The sequence below is a fragment of the Bufo bufo genome, chromosome 4, assembly GCF_905171765.1.
Source record: "Bufo bufo chromosome 4, aBufBuf1.1, whole genome shotgun sequence".
Classification (NCBI taxonomy): Eukaryota; Metazoa; Chordata; class Amphibia; order Anura; family Bufonidae; genus Bufo; species Bufo bufo.
The window spans coordinates 448,173,940-448,194,376 of record NC_053392.1 but is presented as its reverse complement, the minus strand read 5'-3'; the positions used below and the strand labels follow the sequence as shown (position 1 = coordinate 448,194,376).

Below are 20,437 nucleotides of genomic sequence, written 5' to 3'. Positions count from 1 at the left end.
TCTAGCATTGCGCTCGAGCACATGCAGTATTCGGCCGAATACCGCCATGTGCCGAGCATCGAGATGCTCGAGCCAAACTAGTGTTCAGCCGAGCATGCTCGATCAACATTAACCATGACTGCTGGATCTTCTTCAGCCCCTCCCAGTAATCTGTCAACCCGATCCATGATGTGTCGAACTCGAACGCCAAGAAGACAACACACCGTTCGAAGATCCCTGTCTTTGTGAGAGATCGCCCTATATTTACCTCTAATAATTGAGTCTCCCACTACCAGCACCTGTCTGGCCTGCCCTTCTCTCCTGGTCCCCTCCTTACTGGAGCTGACATTCCCCTGACTAGCAGAGGAAGCGCTTGGCTGCAGCAGTGCTCTCCCTGAACTGACATCCCCCTCATCTGCCAACCTTGCAATCTTGTTGGGTTGTGTCAGATCAGAGCTAGCCTCCCTGACACTCTTCCCTCTACCCCGCTTTCTAACTGTTACCCAGCTAGCTACATCACTTTCCTCAGCCTCCATGCTACCACCGTCCTCCACATCTACACTATAGAGTGTCTGCTCAGTAAACAGCAAATTCTGTTCCAAATTGCCAATGCTTCTCAGTGTTGAAACTCGCCTGGTTAGATACACCATGTGCGATTCCAAACGGGCAATTTGCTCATATTTTAAACAAAGATATGCACCCTCAAACGGCTGTTCCAGGACTGCATACATTAGAAAAGATGTGCACTGGACTGCGCTGTCAATAATGAAAACATACTAAATGGGGATTATGCAAGAAAAGACACTGGTGACTTGTATTATTCTTTCCCATGTGCATAACCTTACATTTGTCAGTGTTAAACCTCACTTCCACTTTTCTGCCCAAGCCTCCAATCTACCCAGATTCATATGTAGCACTATACTGTCCGCTTTTATGTTAATTACTTTACACAGTTTAGTGTATGGCAAAGAGTAGGGCCCAATATTAACCTCTGAAGTACCCAACTAGTGACATTGACCTAATCTGTGTATGTAGCATTAATAAGTACCCTCTTTTCTATCACTACACCAGTTACTTACCCACATACACACATTTTCTCCCAGTCCAAGAATTCTCATTTCATATACTAACCTTTTATGTGGCACAGTATCAAATGTTTTAGAGAAGTCAAGATATATGACATGCATTGACTCATCCCGGTCAAGTCTAGAACTTAGCTCTTCATAGAAATTGATTAAATTAGTTTGACATTACACCACTATATACTGTCTCAGACATATTATTTTTGTGTTCTTCATTTATATTAGGGTTTCAGAACCGGATCCAAACCATACTTTGGAAGAAAGAGTTGTACACTGGTACTTCAAGCAACTCGATAAAAATTCAAGTGGGGACATTGGAAAGAAGGAAATTAAGCCATTCAAGAGATTGTTACGGAAAAAATCGAAGCCCAAAAAATGTGTGAAAAAGTTTGTTGAATACTGTGATGTGAATAATGACAAGTCTTTATCTGTCCATGAATTAATGGGATGTCTTGGTGTTACAAAAGATGAAGGTAAGATCAAATTTTTGATAAATGTATGAAACATTTATATCCTATACATATGAGAGATTATATGTTAATAAGTTTAGAGTCCGTAATAGAGCAACCCAGTATGAACCCAGAAGTCCCATGCTTAGTCATGCTTTAGAGACAAAGTTCAAAATTATTATAACATTAATACTTTTATTAGCTAACAAAAAAAGTTGTATTTGCAAGCTATAACACAGAGGCTCCTTAAACCCTTCCCGACCAGCACCGTAATAGTATGGTGCTGCGAGAAGTGACTTCCTGACCAGCGCCGTACAGGTACAATGCGCTGATTGGGCGGGTGCAGGAGCTGCGCCTGCCCGATCAGCAGCAGGGGCCCGGCAGTCACTGACATCCAAGCCCCTGCTGTATGCGCTGGCATTGGTGAAAGCACGGATGCCGGCACATTAACCCTTGCAATTCCGCCATCATTCAAGCAGACCCCCAAAAATTAAAGTCCCACAGAGTTAAAAAAATGTTAAAATAAGTGTTTTACATAATAGAAAATGAAAGTTCCAAGTAAAAAAAAGTGTCACCTTGTCTCATAAAAAGTGTAATACCAAACAATCAAAAAATCTTATGTACCCCAAAATGGTACCAATCAAACCATCATCTCATCTCCCAAAAAATGGGACCCCACATAAGACAATCGCGCTAATTAGGTATCGCCGCATCCATAACAACCTGCTCTATAAAAATATCACATGTTATGCCTCTACAGGTGAATGATGTAAAAAAAATTCAACTGCAAAAAAAACTTTTTTTTGTCACCTTGACTCACAAAAAGTGATCAAAAAGTCATATGTCTCCCAAAATGGTACCAATCAAACCATATCATCCCACAAAAAATGAGACCCTACATAAGACAATCGCTCAAAAATAAAAAAAATATTGCTCTCAGAAAATGGCAACACAAAAACAAGATTTTATTTTCTTCAAAAATGTTTTTACCATTGTGGGCAATTACTCCGGTAGACAGGGGTGCGGGTGCAGTATAGAGGCAAATGGAATCCAGGTAATGAAGCAAAAGAGCATTTATTTTTCACGCTCAAACAGAAAAGCAAAACAGTCACTTGGTGTTAGTTCACACACAAAATAAAACAGAGCTTCACCTGACGCCTTTACTTGAATAAGTCCTGTACTGGCCGATAGCACAGCCACATAAAGTATTCACACAAGATGCTAGGTGCTCTGTACGCCTGTGTCGGGGTCCAGGCCTCAGCTCCACACACTTCAAAAACCACCCACAACTGAGGTTGCTGCCTGGGAATTTAAATCCCAGCTCCAAAACCTGGTTCTGGAACGTGGGGAGTAGGCACCCGCCCAACTCTTTACCTACTCCCAATAAAAGCCGGCCCGGATTGGCTTTGCAGCCATACTAAGTATTAAAGGTGTCAACAGCCTCTGCTGTTAACACACAAAACCTGGCTCTTACTTCACCGAGGCCAGGAACCTCTGTGACACGTACCTGCCATCCATTACGGTACCCTGCACATTACCACACCATGTAAAACAAAAATAATAGAGACAATCCGATCTATAAAAATATCACATGATATACCGTACCCCAAAATGGTAATCCTGAGTAGGGATGAGCGAACCTGAACTGTATAGTTCGGGTTCGTACCGAATTTTGGGGTGTCCGTGACACGGACCCGAACATTTTCGTAAAAGTCCGGGTTCGGGTTCGGTGTTCGGCGCTTTCTTGGCGCTTTTTGAAAGGCTGCAAAGCAGCAAATCAACAAGCGTCATACTACTTGGCCCAAGAGGCCATCACAGCCATGCCTACTATTGGCATGGCTGTGATTGGCCAGTGCACCATGTGACCCAGCCTCTATTTAAGCTGGAGTCACGTAGCGCCGCACGTCACTCTGCTATGATCAGTATAGGGAGAGGTTGCAGATGCGACGTTAGGGCGAGATTAGGCAGATTAACTCCTCCAAAAGACTTCATTCTGTGATCGATCTGCAGCTGTGGATCATTAAAGTGCTATTATTGACTTGCTCACTTTTTTGAGGCTGCCCAGAGCGTTTTTAGATCACTTTTTTTCTGGGGTGATCGGCGGCCATTTTGTGACTTGTGGTGCGCCAGCACGAGCTATCACCAAGTGTATTTAACCATCGATAGTGTGGTTATTTTGTGCTATATCCTACATCAGCTGCAGGCTGAGCCTGTGTCACCGAAGTGCATTTAACCATCAACAGTCTGGTTATTTTTTGGCCATATACTACATCAGCTGCAGGCTGAGCCTGTGTCCCCCAAGTGCATTTAACCATCAACAGTCTGATTATTTTTTGGCCATATACTACTTCAGCTGCAGGCTGAGCCTGTGTCACCCAAGTGCATTTAACCATCAACAGAGTGGTTATTTTTTGGCCATATATTACATCAGGGGCAAGTTGAGCCTGTCACCCAGCGCCTAAAAAATAGACCTGACATTTCTATTCAACCAAATCTGCACAGTTTCAAGTTATTTGTAGTGACCGTAAAAGCAGACTTTTTGTTCTGGGTTGAAAAAGCATTCCCAAATTTGCCATTCTGAAAATAACTAGTTTGTGGTATTTGAGGCCTACTTGAAATCTATCCCAAAAAGAAAATCTTACATTGAAGGTATTGATAGTGTCATTCAGAAAAACCTAAGACACACGCTAGCGTGCTGATAGAAGTGTCATTCTGTGACTAAACCTATAACTGTCACACAGCGCAAAAAAAAACAGGTCTCACATCTCTATTCAACCAAATCTGCACAGTTTTAGCTGGTCAAGTTATTTGTAGTGACCGTAAAAGCAGACTTTTTGTTCTGGGTTGAAAAAGCATTCCCAAATTTGCCATTCTCAAAATTGTGGTGAACGGGAACAATGAGGAAAACATCTAATAAGGGACGCGGACGTGGACATGGTCGTGGTGGTGTTAGTGGACCCTCTGGTGCTGGGAGAGGACGTGGCCGTTCTGCCACAGCCACACGTCCTAGTGAACCAACTATCTCAGGTCCCAGTAGCCAGCAGAATTTACAGCGATATTTGGTGGGGCCCAATGCCGTTCTAAGGATGGTAAGGCCTGAGCAGGTACAGGCATTAGTCAATTGGGTGGCCGACAGTGGATCCAGCACGTTCACATTATCTCCCACCCAGTCTTCTGCAGAAAGCGCACAGATGGCGCATGAAAACCAAGCCCATCGGTCTGTCACATCACCCCCATGCATATCAGGGAAACTGTCTGAGCCTCAAGTTATGCAGCAGTCTCTTATGCTGTTTGAAGACTCTGCTGCCAGGGTTTCCCAAGGGCATCCACCTAGCCCTTCCCCAGGGGTGGAAGAGATAGAATGCACTAACGCACAACAACTTATTTTTCCTAATGATGAGGACATGGGAATACCACCTCAGCACGTCTCTGATGATGACGAAACACAGGTGCCAACTGCTGCGTCTTTCTGCAGTGTGCAGACTGAACAGGAGGTCAGAGATCAAGACTGGGTGGAAGACGATGCAGGGGACGATGAGGTCCTAGACCCCACATGGAATGAAGGTCGTGCCACTGACTTTCACAGTTCGGAGGAAGAGGCAGTGGTGAGACCGAGCCAACAGCGTAGCAAAAGAGGGAGCAGTGGGCAAAATCAGAACACCCGGCGCCAAGAGACTCCGCCTGCTACTGACCGCCGCCATCTGGGACCGAGCACCCCAAAGGCAGCTTCAAGGAGTTCCCTGGCATGGCACTTCTTCAAACAATGTGCTGACGACAAGACCCGAGTGGTTTGCACGCTGTGCCATCAGAGCCTGAAGCGAGGCATTAACGTTCTGAACCTTAGCACAACCTGCATGACCAGGCACCTGCATGCAAAGCATGAACTGCAGTGGAGTAAACACCTTAAAAACAAGGAAGTCACTCAGGCTCCCCCTGCTACCTCTTCTGCTGCTGCCGCCTCGGCCTCTTCTGCTGCTGCTGCCGCCGCCTCGGCCTCTTCCTCCGCCTCTGGAGGAACGTTGGCACCTGCCGCCCAGCAAACATGGGATGTACCACCAACATCACCACCTGCGTCAACAAGCATCTCAACCATGTCACACGGCAGCGTTCAGCTCTCCATCTCACAAACATTTGAGAGAAAGCGTAAATTCTCACCTAGCCACCCTCGATCCCTGGCCCTGAATGCCAGCATTTCTAAACTACTGGCCTATGAAATGCTGTCATTTAGGCTGGTGGACACACACACAGCTTCAAACAGCTCATGTCACTTGCTGTCCCACAGTATGTTGTTCCCAGCCGCCACTACTTCTCCAAGAGATCCGTGCCTTCCCTGCACAAACAAGTGTCTGATAAAATCAAGTGTGCACTGCGCAACGCCATCTGTGGCAAGGTCCACCTAACCACAGATACGTGGACCAGTAAGCACGGCCAGGGACGCTATATCTCCCTAACTGCACACTGGGTAAATGTAGTGGCGGCTGGGCCCCAGGCGGAGAGCTATTTGGCGCACGTCCTTCCGCCGCCAAGGATCGCAGGGCAACATTCTTTGCCTCCTGTCTCCTCCTCCTCCTACTCAGCTTCCTCCTCCTCTTCTTCCACCTGCTCATCCAGTCAGCCACACGCCTTCACCACCAACTTCAGCACAGCACGGGGTAAACGTTAGCAGGCCATTCTGAAACTCATATGTTTGGGGGACAGGCCCCACACCGCACAGGAGTTGTGGCGGGGTATAGAACAACAGACCGACGAGTGGTTGCTGCCGGTGAGCCTCAAGCCCGGCCTGGTGGTGTGCGATAATGGGCGAAATCTCGTTGCAGCTCTGGGACTAGCCGGTTTGACGCACATCCCTTGCCTGGCGCATGTGCTGAATTTGGTGGTGCAGAAGTTCATTCGCAACTACCCCGACATGTCAGAGCTGCTGCATAAAGTGCGGGCCGTCTGTTAGCGCTTACGGCGTTCACACCCTGCCGCTGCTCGCCTGTCTGCGCTACAGCGTAACTTCGGCCTTCCCGCTCACCGCCTCATATGCGACGTGCCCACCAGGTGGAACTCCACCTTGCATATGCTGGACAGACTGTGCGAGCAGCAGCAGGCCATAGTGGAGTTTCAGCTGCAGCACGCACGGGTCAGTCGCACTGCGGATCAGACCCACTTCACCACCAATGACTGGGCCTCCATGCGAGACCTGTGTGCCCTGTTGCGCTGTTTCGAGTACTCCACCAACATGGCCAGTGGCGATGACGTCGTTATCAGCGTTACAATACCACTTCTATGTCTCCTTGAGAAAACACTTAGGGCGATGATGGAAGAGGAGGTGGCCCAGGAGGAAGAGGAGGAAGAGGGGTCATTTTTAGCACTTTCAGGCCAGTCTCTTCGAAGTGACTCAGAGGGAGGTTTTTTGCAACACCAGAGGCCAGGTACAAATGTGGCCAGACAGGGCCCACTACTGGAGGACGAGGAGGATGAGGAGGAGGAGGAGGATGAGGATGAAGAATGTTCACAGCGGGGTGGCACCCAAAGCAGCTCGGGCCCATCACTGGTGCGTGGCTGGGGGGAAACACAGGACGATGACGATACGCCTCCCACAGAGGACAGCTTGTCCTTACCTCTGGGCAGCCTGGCACACATGAGCGACTACATGCTGCAGTGCCTGCGCAACGACAGCAGAGTTGCCCACATTTTAACGTGTGCGGACTACTGGGTTGCCACCCTGCTGGATCCCCGGTACAAAGACAATGTGCCCACCTTACTTCCTACACTGGAGCGTGATAGGAAGATGCGCGAGTACAAGCGCACGTTGGTAGACGCGCTACTGAGAGCATTCCCAAATGTCACAGGGGAACCAGTGGAAGCCCAAGGCGAAGGCAGAGGAGGAGCAAGAGGTCGCCAACGCAGCTGTGTCACGCCCAGCTCCTCTGAGGGCAGGGTTAGCATGGCAGAGATGTGGAAAAGTTTTGTCAACAGCCACAGCTAAGTGCACCACCACCTGATACGGAACGTGTTAGCAGGAGGCAACATTTCACTAACATGGTGGAACAGTACCTGTGCACACCCCTCCACGTACTGACTGATGGTTCGGCCCCATTCAACTTCTGGGTCTCCAAATTGTCCACGTGGCCAGAGCTAGCCTTTTATGCCTTGGAGGTGCTGGCCTGCCCGGCGGCCAGCGTTTTGTCTGAACGTGTATTCAGCACGGCAGAGGGCGTCATTACAGACAAACGCAGCCGCCTGTCTACAGCCAATGTGGACAAGCTGACGTTCATAAAAATGAACCAGGCATGGATCCCACAGGACCTGTCCATCCCTTGCGCAGATTAGATATTAACTACCTCCCCTTAACAATATATTATTCTACACCAGGGCACTTCCTCATTCAATACTATTTTTAATTTCATTTTACCATTATATTGCGGGGCAACCCAAAGTTGAATGAACCTCTCCTCTGCCTGGGTGCCTGGGCCTAAATGTGTGACAGTGGCCTGTTCCAGTGGTGGGTGACGTGAAGCCTGATTCTCTGCTATGACATGAATACAGATTCTGCGCTGACATAAAGCTGACACAGACGGCCCGCACTTTATGCAGCAGCTCTGACATGTCGGGGTAGTTGCGAATGAACTTCTGCACCACCAAATTCAGCACATGCGCCAGGCAAGGGATGTGCGTCAAACCGGCTCTTCCCAGAGCTGCAACGAGATTTCGCCCATTATCGCACACCACCAGGCCGGGCTTGAGGCTCACCGGCAGCAACCACTCGTCGGTCTGTTGTTCTATACCCCGCCACAACTCCTGTGCGGTGTGGGGCCTGTCCCCCAAACATATGAGTTTCAGAATGGCCTGCTGACGTTTACCCCGTGCTGTGCTGAAGTTGGTGGTGAAGGTGTGTGGCTGACTGGATGAGCAGGTGGAAGAAGAGGAGGAGGAAGCTGAGTAGGAGGAGGAGGAGACAGGAGGCAAAGAATGTTGCCCTGCGATCCTTGGCGGCGGAAGGACGTGCACCAAATAGCTCTCCGCCTGGGGCCCAGCCGCCACTACATTTACCCAGTGTGCAGTTAGGGAGATATAGCGTCCCTGGCTGTGCTTACTGGTCCACGTATCTGTGGTTAGGTGGACCTTGCCACAGATGGCGTTGCGCAGTGCACACTTGATTTTATCGGACACTTGTTTGTGCAGGGAAGGCACGGATCTCTTGGAGAAGTAGTGGCGGCTGGGAACAACATACTGTGGGACAGCAAGTGACATGAGCTGTTTGAAGCTGTGTGTGTCCACCAGCCTAAATGACAGCATTTCATAGGCCAGTAGTTTAGAAATGCTGGCATTCAGGGCCAGGGATCGAGGGTGGCTAGGTGAGAATTTACGCTTTCTCTCAAATGTTTGTGAGATGGAGAGCTGAACGCTGCCGTGTGACATGGTTGAGATGCTTGGTGACGCAGGTGGTGGTGTTGGTGGTACATCCCATGTTTGCTGGGCGGCAGGTGCCAACGTTCCTCCAGAGGCGGAGGAAGAGGCTGAGGCGGCGGCAGCAGCAGCAGAAGAGGACGAGGCGGCAGCAGCAGAAGAGGTAGCAGGGGGAGCCTGAGTGACTTCCTTGTTTTTAAGGTGTTTACTCCACTGCAGTTCATGCTTTGCATGCAGGTGCCTGGTCATGCAGGTTGCGCTAAGGTTCAGAACGTTAATGCCTCGCTTCAGGCTCTGATGGCACAGCGTGTAAACCACTCGGGTCTTGTCGTCAGCACATTGTTTGAAGAAGTGCCATGCCAGGGAACTCCTTGAAGCTACCTTTGGGGTGTTCGGTCCCAGATGGCGGCGGTCAGTAGCAGGCGGAGTCTCTTGGCGGCGTGTGTTCTGATTTTGCCCACTGCTCCCTCTTTTGCTACGCTGTTGGCTCGGTCTCACCACTGCCTCTTCCTCCGAACTGTGAAAGTCAGTGGCACGACCTTCATTCCATGTGGGGTCTAGGACCTCATCGTCCCCTGCATCGTCTTCCACCCAGTCTTGATCCTTGACCTCCTGTTCAGTCTGCACACTGCAGAAAGACGCAGCAGTTGGCACCTGTGTTTCGTCATCATCAGAGACGTGCTGAGGTGGTATTCCCATGTCCTCATCATCAGGAAAAATAAGTGGTTGTGCGTTAGTGCATTCTCTCTCTTCCACCCCTGGGGAAGGGCTAGGTGGATGCCCTTGGGAAACCCTGGCAGCAGAGTCTTCAAACAGCATAAGAGACTGCTGCATAACTTGAGGCTCAGACAGTTTCCCTGATATGCATGGGGGTGATGTGACAGACCGATGGGCTTGGTTTTCATGCGCCATCTGTGCGCTTTCTGCAGAAGACAGGGTGGGAGATAATGTGAACGTGCTGGATCCACTGTCGGCCACCCAATTGACTAATGCCTGTACCTGCTCAGGCCTTACCATCCTTAGAACCGCATTGGGCCCCACCAAATATCGCTGTAAATTCTGCTGGCTACTGGGACCTGAGGTAGTTGGTTCACTAGGACGTGTGGCTGTGGCAGAACGGCCACGTCCTCTCCCAGCACCAGAGGGTCCACTAGCACCAACACGACCATGTCCACGTCCGCGTCCCTTATTAGATGTTTTCCTCATTGTTCCCGTTCACCACAATTTTGAGAATGGCAAATTTGGGAATGCTTTTTCAACCCAGAACAAAAAGTCTGCTTTTACGGTCACTACAAATAACTTGACCAGCTAAAACTGTGCAGATTTGGTTGAATAGAGATGTGAGACCTGTTTTTTTTTTGCGCTGTGTGACAGTTATAGGTTTAATCACAGAATGACACTTCTATCAGCACGCTAGCGCGTGTCTTAGGTTTTTCTGAATGACACTATCAATACCTTCAATGTAAGATTTTCTTTTTGGGATAGATTTCAAGTAGGCCTCAAATACCACAAACTAGTTATTTTTAGAATGGCAAATTTGGGAATGCTTTTTCAACCCAGAACAAAAAGTCTGCTTTTACGGTCACTACAAATAACTTGACCAGCTAAAACTGTGCAGATTTGGTTGAATAGAGATGTGAGACCTGTTTTTTTTTGCGCTGTGTGACAGTTATAGGTTTAGTCACAGAATGACACTTCTATCAGCACGCTAGCGTGTGTCTTAGGTTTTTCTGAATGACACTATCAATACCTTCAATGTAAGATTTTCTTTTTGGGATAGATTTCAAGTAGGCCTCAAATACCACAAACTAGTTATTTTCAGAATGGCAAATTTGGGAATGCTTTTTCAACCCAGAACAAAAAGTCTGCTTTTACGGTCACTACAAATAACTTGACCAGCTAAAACTGTGCAGATTTGGTTGAATAGAGATGTGAGACCTGTTTTTTTTTGCGCTGTGTGACAGTTATAGGTTTAGTCACAGAATGACACTTCTATCAGCACGCTAGCGTGTGTCTTAGGTTTTTCTGAATGACACTATCAATACCTTCAATGTAAGATTTTCTTTTTGGGATAGATTTCAAGTAGGCCTCAAATACCACAAACTAGTTATTTTCAGAATGGCAAATTTGGGAATGCTTTTTCAACCCAGAACAAAAAGTCTGCTTTTACGGTCACTACAAATAACTTGACCAGCTAAAACTGTGCAGATTTGGTTGAATAGAGATGTGAGACCTGTTTTTTTTTGCGCTGTGTGACAGTTATAGGTTTAGTCACAGAATGACACTTCTATCAGCACGCTATCGTGTGTCTTAGGTTTTTCTGAATGACACTATCAATACCTTCAATGTAAGATTTTCTTTTTGGGATAGATTTCAAGTAGGCCTCAAATACCACAAACTAGTTATTTTCAGAATGGCAAATTTGGGAATGCTTTTTCAACCCAGAACAAAAAGTCTGCTTTTACGGTCACTACAAATAACTTGACCAGCTAAAACTGTGCAGATTTGGTTGAATAGAAATGTCAGGTCTATTTTTTAGGCGCTGGGTGACAGGCTCAACTTGCCCCTGATGTAATATATGGCCAAAAAATAACCACACTGTTGATGGTTAAATGCACTTGGGTGACACAGGCTCAGCCTGCAGCTGATGTAGTATATGGCCAAAAAATAATCAGACTGTTGATGGTTAAATGCACTTGGGTGACACAGGCTCAGCCTGCAGCTGATGTAGTATATGGCCAAAAAATAACCAGACTGTTGATGGTTAAATGCACTTCGGTGACACAGGCTCAGCCTGCAGCTGATGTAGGATATAGCACAAAATAACCACACTATCGATGGTTAAATACACTTGGTGATAGCTCGTGCTGGCGCACCACAAGTCACAAAATGGCCGCCGATCACCCCAGAAAAAAAGTGATCTAAAAACGCTCTGGGCAGCCTCAAAAAAGTGAGCAAGTCAATAATAGCACTTCAATGATCCACAGCTGCAGATCGATCACAGAATGAAGTCTTTTGGAGGAGTTAATCTGCCTAATCTCGCCCTAACGTCGCATCTGCAACCTCTCCCTATACTGATCATAGCAGAGTGACGTGCGGCGCTACGTGACTCCAGCTTAAATAGAGGCTGGGTCACATGGTGCACTGGCCAATCACAGCCATGCCAATAGTAGGCATGGCTGTGATGGCCTCTTGGGCCAAGTAGTATGACGCTTGTTGATTTGCTGCTTTGCAGCCTTTCAAAAAGCGCCAAGAAAGCGCCGAACACCGAACCCGAACCCGGACTTTTACGAAAATGTTCGGGTCCGTGTCACGGACACCCCAAAATTCGGTACGAACCCGAACTATACAGTTCGGGTTCGCTCATCCCTAGCAATAAACAATCAAGAAAGGGGATTTGTGTGTGAATAGAGATGGCCTTGCGATCGTTTCGCGGCGAACTTTGCTCGTTCGCAGTTCGCCAAACAGGCAAATATATGCGATGTCCGCCGGCGCCATATTCTTTGCATTGTGCAGACCTTTGACCCATGACAGATCCATCAGGTGGGACAGGACAGCCCATAGACACACCCCATACCCTATAAATACACCTGATCTGGCAGCCATTTTACATTCAGTTTTTTGCCAGTGTAGGGAGAGGTTGCTGTGTGGAGCAGGGACAGACTGTTAGGGACACCAAATGATAGCTAGTAGGGCCACAAAAATCCTTGGTATACGTGTGCTATCAATAGGTGTGACATACAGAGGGGTGTGATATGCTTATAATATACTTTCTAACATAGAAAATACTGTATATTATAGTACATTTGTATTGTGCAGCAATTAGTGTGCGGTTCTGATGCGATACTGCAGCTAGATAGAGGGACAAACGCTATTGGAATAACTAATTGCACCTGGTGTGATATACCTGTTGCCCAAAAAAAAAAAAAAATGATTGAGGGGTGTGATATACCTATAATATACCTTCTAACATACAAAGTATATTATAGTGCATTTGTATTGTGCAGCAGTTGTGTGCGGTTCTGCAGAGATACAGCAGCTAGATAGAGGGGCAAACGCTATTGGAATATGTATTGTGCAGCAGTTGTGTGCGGTGCACAGAGGGCAAAAAGCAGACTGCAAATGTATCTGGAGCGAGCCATCCACCATGCGCGATCACATCTGGCGCTCCCAGAAAGCTGGCCCATGGCTCTGCAGTGTGAGCTTTTTTTAACGTGTCAGCTGCTGACAATAGTGTTGCCATCTGCAGCCTGTGCTGTCACCGCATAAGTCGCGGTAAGCCCAACACTCACCTAGGGACGACCGCCTTAAGAAGACACCTGGCCTCCCATCACTGCCAGTGGGAGCAGCAGCATCAGAACCCACAAAGCCACACTCCTGGTGCTCCACGTCCTGCCTCTTCTCCTTCGATTTGTCCTCCACTCCACCTTCCACCATGCCGTCATCGCGTTCATCTGGCAAAAGGCAGGCTTCCGTGGCCCAATTGTTCCAACGTAAAAGATTGATGACGCCGGATAACACTTATGCCCAATGGCTGACCGCAGGCTTGTCAGAACTGCTAGCCCGCCAAACACTGCCATATAAACTGGTGGACTCGGAGGCCTTTAGAAAATTTGTGGCCATTGGTACACCGCAATGTAAGGTCCCCGGAAGTAAATATTTCTCCCAGAAGGGCATCCCAGAGCTATATGGCCATGTTCAGCGGCAAGTGAATGTATCTCTGGTACATAGTGTCGGTGCCAAGATACATCTGACCAAAGACACGTGGTCTAGCAAACACGGGCAGGGAAGGTAGATAACTTTTACTGCCCACTGGGTGAATCTTTTGATGGATGTCAAGAATGCAACCCGTGGCACTCGTGTGGATTTGATGTTACCGCCACGGATTGCATGCAGACCTGCCTCTTCTTCTCCTCCCCCTACTCCATCCTCTGTCTCCTCCTCGGCTGACTCCTCCATTTCCACTGCTACCGCCTCTTCCGCTGTGTAGCGGAGAGCTGATATTCCACAGCTAATTTCCACTTAAGATCCCAGTGAGGCTCAGGAACAAGTATTATAAATCCATAGAGTAGTAATTCCAGTTGGCAAAATAATCCAATAATATCCCAACAGCAATCCCAATGACTGGACGACACACAGCATCAGGAGCAGAACTAACTTTATTTAGACATAGCACACCTACTTTAAACCCCCCAACAGCCCCATTTACATACAATAGGGCACATAGATGACTATGGTACAAGGAAGGGTGGGGCCAGACAATAGCCAGGGCTGATGGGAGATGGAGGAGGGACAGAGCAGCTAGATTACTGGTCTCCCAGTGTCCCTGAGACAACACCTTGCTGGGGAAACAATGGGACAGGAAAAAGGGGGAGGGGAAGCGGCACAGAAAAGCAAGGCATTTAACATAGTAAACATTACAGTAAGAGCAAGATATATACAGTTTACAATACATAGCAATACAATTAACCGAATGCCGTTTTACATGAATTAACCACCTCCAGACCGCCTAACGCAGATTCGCGTTCCGGAGGTGGCAGCGCTGCGCACAATCACGCATATACGTGTCATCTCGCGAGACGCGAGATTTCCTGTAGACGCGCGCACACAGGCTCGCGCGCTCACAGGAACGGAAGGTAAGAGAGTTGATCTCCAGCCTGCCAGCGGCGATCGTTCGCTGGCAGGCTGGAGATGTGTTTTTTTTAACCCCTAACAGGTATATTAGACGCTGTTTTGATAACAGCGTCTAATATACCTGCTACCTGGTCCTCTGGTGGTCCCCTTTGTTTGGATCGACCACCAGAGGACACAGGCAGCTCTGTAAAGTAGCACCAAGCACCACTACACTACACCCCCCCGTCACTTATTAACCCCATATTAGCCCCTGATCACCCCTGATCACCACATATAGACTCCCTGATCACCCCCCTGTCATTGATTACCCCCCTGTCATTGATAAACCCCCTGTAAAGCTCCATTCAGATGTCCGCATGATTTTTACGGATCCACTGATAGATGGATCGGATCCGCAAAACGCATACGGACGTCTGAATGGAGCCTTATAGGGGCGTGATCAATGACTGTGGTGATCACCCCATATAGACTCCCTGATCACCCCCCTGTCATTGATTACCCCCCTGTCATTGATCAACCCCCTGTAAAGCTCCATTCAGATGTCCGCATGATTTTTACGGATCCACTGATAGATGGATCGGATCCGCAAAACCCACCTTACTTCCTACACTTTATGCAGCAGCTCTGACATGTCGGGGTAGTTGCGAATGAACTTCTGCACCACCAAATTCAGCACATGCGCCAGGCAAGGGATGTGCGTCAAACCGGCTCTTCCCAGAGCTGCAACGAGATTTCGCCCATTATCGCACACCACCAGGCCGGGCTTGAGGCTCACCGGCAGCAACCACTCGTCGGTCTGTTGTTCTATACCCCGCCACAACTCCTGTGCGGTGTGGGGCCTGTCCCCCAAACATATGAGTTTCAGAATGGCCTGCTGACGTTTACCCCGTGCTGTGCTGAAGTTGGTGGTGAAGGTGTGTGGCTGACTGGATGAGCAGGTGGAAGAAGAGGAGGAGGAAGCTGAGTAGGAGGAGGAGGAGACAGGAGGCAAAGAATGTTGCCCTGCGATCCTTGGCGGCGGAAGGACGTGCGCCAAATAGCTCTATATAGCGTCCATGGCCGTGCTTACTGGTCCACGTATCTGTGGTTAGGTGGACCTTGCCACAGATGGCGTTGCGCAGTGCACACTTGATTTTATCAGACACTTGTTTGTGCAGGGAAGGCACGGATCTCTTGGAGAAGTAGTGGCGGCTGGGAACAACATACTGTGGGACAGCAAGTGACATGAGCTGTTTGAAGCTGTGTGTGTCCACCAGCCTAAATGACAGCATTTCATAGGCCAGTAGTTTAGAAATGCTGGCATTCAGGGCCAGGGATCGAGGGTGGCTAGGTGAGAATTTACGCTTTCTCTCAAATGTTTGTGAGATGGAGAGCTGAACGCTGCCGTGTGACATGGTTGAGATGCTTGTTGACGCAGGTGGTGGTGTTGGTGGTACATCCCATGTTTGCTGGGCGGCAGGTGCCAACGTTCCTCCAGAGGCGGAGGAAGAGGCCGAGGCGGCGGCAGCAGCAGCAGAAGAGGCCGAGGCGGCAGCAGTAGAAGAGGTAGCAGGGGGAGCCTGAGTGACTTCCTTGTTTTTAAGGTGTTTACTCCACTGCAGTTCATGCTTTGCATGCAGGTGCCTGGTCATGCAGGTTGTGCTAAGGTTCAGAACGTTAATGCCTCGCTTCAGGCTCTGATGGCACAGCGTGCAAACCACTCGGGTCTTGTCGTCAGCACATTGTTTGAAGAAGTGCCATGCCAGGGAACTCCTTGAAGCTGCCTTTGGGGTGCTCGGTCCCAGATGGCGGTGGTCAGTAGCAGGCGGAGTCTCTTGGCGGCGGGTGTTCTGATTTTGCCCACTGCTCCCTCTTTTGCTACGCTGTTGGCTCGGTCTCACCACTGCCTCTTCCTCCGAACTGTGAAAGTCAGTGGCACGACCTTCATTCCATGTGGGGTCTAGGACCTCATCGTCCCCTGCATCGTCTTCCACCCAGTCTTGATCTCTGACCTCCTGTTCAGTCTGCACACTGCAGAAAGACGCAGCAGTTGGCACCTGTGTTTCGTCATCATCAGAGACGTGCTGAGGTGGTATTCCCATGTCCTCATCATTAGGAAAAATAAGTTGTTGTGCGTTAGTGCATTCTATCTCTTCCACCCCTGGGGAAGGGCTAGGTGGATGCCCTTGGGAAACCCTGGCAGCAGAGTCTTCAAACAGCATAAGAGACTGCTGCATAACTTGAGGCTCAGACAGTTTCCCTGATATGCATGGGGGTGATGTGACAGACCGATGGGCTTGGTTTTCATGCGCCATCTGTGCGCTTTCTGCAGAAGACTGGGTGGGAGATAATGTGAACGTGCTGGATCCACTGTCGGCCACCCAATTGACTAATGCCTGTACCTGCTCAGGCCTTACCATCCTTAGAACGGCATTGGGCCCCACCAAATATCGCTGTAAATTCTGCTGGCTACTGGGACCTGAGATAGTTGGTTCACTAGGACGTGTGGCTGTGGCAGAACGGCCACGTCCTCTCCCAGCACCAGAGGGTCCACTAACACCACCACGACCATGTCCACGTCCGCGTCCCTTATTAGATGTTTTCCTCATTGTTCCCGTTCACCACAATTTTGAGAATGGCAAATTTGGGAATGCTTTTTCAACCCAGAACAAAAAGTCTGCTTTTACGGTCACTACAAATAACTTGACCAGCTAAAACTGTGCAGATTTGGTTGAATAGAGATGTGAGACCTGTTTTTTTTTTGCGCTGTGTGACAGTTATAGGTTTAATCACAGAATGACACTTCTATTAGCACGCTAGCGTGTGTCTTAGGTTTTTCTGAATGACACTATCAATACCTTCAATGTAAGATTTTCTTTTTGGGATAGATTTCAAGTAGGCCTCAAATACCACAAACTAGTTATTTTCAGAATGGCAAATTTGGGAATGCTTTTTCAACCCAGAACAAAAAGTCTGCTTTTACGGTCACTACAAATAACTTGACCAGCTAAAACTGTGCAGATTTGGTTGAATAGAAATGTGAGACCTGTTTTTTTTTGCGCTGTGTGACAGTTATAGGTTTAATCACAGAATGACACTTCTATCAGCACGCTAGCGTGTGTCTTAGGTTTTTCTGAATGACACTATCAATACCTTCAATGTAAGATTTTCTTTTTGGGATAGATTTCAAGTAGGCCTCAAATACCACAAACTAGTTATTTTCAGAATGGCAAATTTGGGAATGCTTTCTCAACCCAGAACAAAAAGTCTGCTTTTACGGTCACTACAAATAACTTGACCAGCTAAAACTGTGCAGATTTGGTTGAATAGAGATGTGAGACCTGTTTTTTTTTGCGCTGTGTGACAGTTATAGGTTTAGTCACAGAATGACACTTCTATCAGCACGCTAGCGTGTGTCTTAGGTTTTTCTGAATGACACTATCAATACCTTCAATGTAAGATTTTCTTTTTGGGATAGATTTCAAGTAGGCCTCAAATACCACAAACTAGTTATTTTCAGAATGGCAAATTTGGGAATGCTTTTTCAACCCAGAACAAAAAGTCTGCTTTTACGGTCACTACAAATAACTTGACCAGCTAAAACTGTGCAGATTTGGTTGAATAGAGATGTGAGACCTGTTTTTTTTTGCGCTGTGTGACAGTTATAGGTTTAGTCACAGAATGACACTTCTATCAGCACGCTATCGTGTGTCTTAGGTTTTTCTGAATGACACTATCAATACCTTCAATGTAAGATTTTCTTTTTGGGATAGATTTCAAGTAGGCCTCAAATACCACAAACTAGTTATTTTCAGAATGGCAAATTTGGGAATGCTTTTTCAACCTAGAACAAAAAGTCTGCTTTTACGGTCACTACAAATAACTTGACCAGCTAAAACTGTGCAGATTTGGTTGAATAGAAATGTCAGGTCTATTTTTTAGGCGCTGGGTGACAGGCTCAACTTGCCCCTGATGTAATATATGGCCAAAAAATAACCACACTGTTGATGGTTAAATGCACTTGGGTGACACAGGCTCAGCCTGCAGCTGATGTAGTATATGGCCAAAAAATAATCAGACTGTTGATGGTTAAATGCACTTGGGTGACACAGGCTCAGCCTGCAGCTGATGTAGTATATGGCCAAAAAATAACCAGACTGTTGATGGTTAAATGCACTTCGGTGACACAGGCTCAGCCTGCAGCTGATGTAGGATATAGCACAAAATAACCACACTATCGATGGTTAAATACACTTGGTGATAGCTCGTGCTGGCGCACCACAAGTCACAAAATGGCCGCCGATCACCCCAGAAAAAAAGTGATCTAAAAACGCTCTGGGCAGCCTCAAAAAAGTGAGCAAGTCAATAATAGCACTTCAATGATCCACAGCTGCAGATCGATCACAGAATGAAGTCTTTTGGAGGAGTTAATCTGCCTAATCTCGCCCTAACGTCGCATCTGCAACCTCTCCCTATACTGATCATAGCAGAGTGACGTGCGGCGCTACGTGACTCCAGCTTAAATAGAGGCTGGGTCACATGGTGCACTGGCCAATCACAGCCATGCCAATAGTAGGCATGGCTGTGATGGCCTCTTGGGCCAAGTAGTATGACGCTTGTTGATTTGCTGCTTTGCAGCCTTTCAAAAAGCGCCAAGAAAGCGCCGAACACCGAACCCGAACCCGGACTTTTACGAAAATGTTCGGGTCCGTGTCACGGACACCCCAAAATTCGGTACGAACCCGAACTATACAGTTCGGGTTCGCTCATCCCTAGCAATAAACAATCAAGAAAGGGGATTTGTGTGTGAATAGAGATGGCCTTGCGATCGTTTCGCGGCGAACTTTGCTCGTTCGCAGTTCGCCAAACAGGCAAATATATGCGATGTCCGCCGGCGCCATATTCTTTGCATTGTGCAGACCTTTGACCCATGACAGATCCATCAGGTGGGACAGGACAGCCCATAGACACACCCCATACCCTATAAATACACCTGATCTGGCAGCCATTTTACATTCAGTTTTTTGCCAGTGTAGGGAGAGGTTGCTGTGTGGAGCAGGGACAGACTGTTAGGGACACCAAATGCTAGCTAGTAGGGCCACAAAAATCCTTGGTATACGTGTGCTATCAATAGGTGTGACATACAGAGGGGTGTGATATGCTTATAATATACTTTCTAACATAGAAAATACAGTAGGTGTTTCTGACATTGTGTTTTTAGCACGACAGCGTAGCGCTGATACTCGGCAACATGGTGCCGAGATCTCGCACTCACTGGGATAGTGACAGCACATCCCAGCAAGCGCGTCATAGAAGCGACGGGAGATCCGACTTGGATTCCCGCCAATTCTACACGTGTGCGGCGTTTGTTATGAATCCTGAGGGGGAAGTCCCCGCCGGATTTTAAATAAAAATCCGGCCTGGGTCCCGCCCTCAGGAGCATACCGGGCCCTTAGGTATGTTATGGGTTGTAAGGAGAGCCCCCCCTACGCCGAAAAAAACGGCGTAGGGGGTCCCCCTACAATCCATACCAGACCCGTATCCAAAGCACGCTACCCGGCCAGCCAGGAAGGGAGTGGGGACGAGCGAGCGCCCCCCCCCCCTCCTGAGCCGTACCAGGCTGCATGCCCTCAACATGGGGGGTTGGGTGCTCTGGGGCAGGGGGCGCACTGCGGCCCCCCCACCTCAGAGCACCCTGTCCCCATGTTGATGAGGACAGGGCCCCTTCCCGACAACCCTGGCCGTTGGTTGTCGGGGTATGCGGGCGGGAGGCTTATCGGAATCTGGGAGCCCCCTTTAATAAGGGGGCCCCCAGATACCGGCCCCCCACCCTAAGTGAATGAGTATGGGGTACATCGTACCCCTACCCATTCACCTGCAAGAAAAGTGGTAAAAACACAAATAAACCACACAGTGTAT

General features: G+C 48.2%; 1 protein-coding gene across 1 annotated transcript in view; it reads left to right on the top strand.

The window, feature by feature from the left end:
- Nucleotides 1-20,437, top strand: part of SMOC2 (SPARC related modular calcium binding 2) — a 500,318-nt gene that overhangs the window by 415,368 nt on the left and 64,513 nt on the right. The window contains exon 11 of the mRNA XM_040429405.1: nt 1,287-1,534. Within this exon, the coding sequence (XP_040285339.1) occupies nt 1,287-1,534 (248 nt within the window). The remainder of the gene's footprint in view (nt 1-1,286; nt 1,535-20,437) is intronic.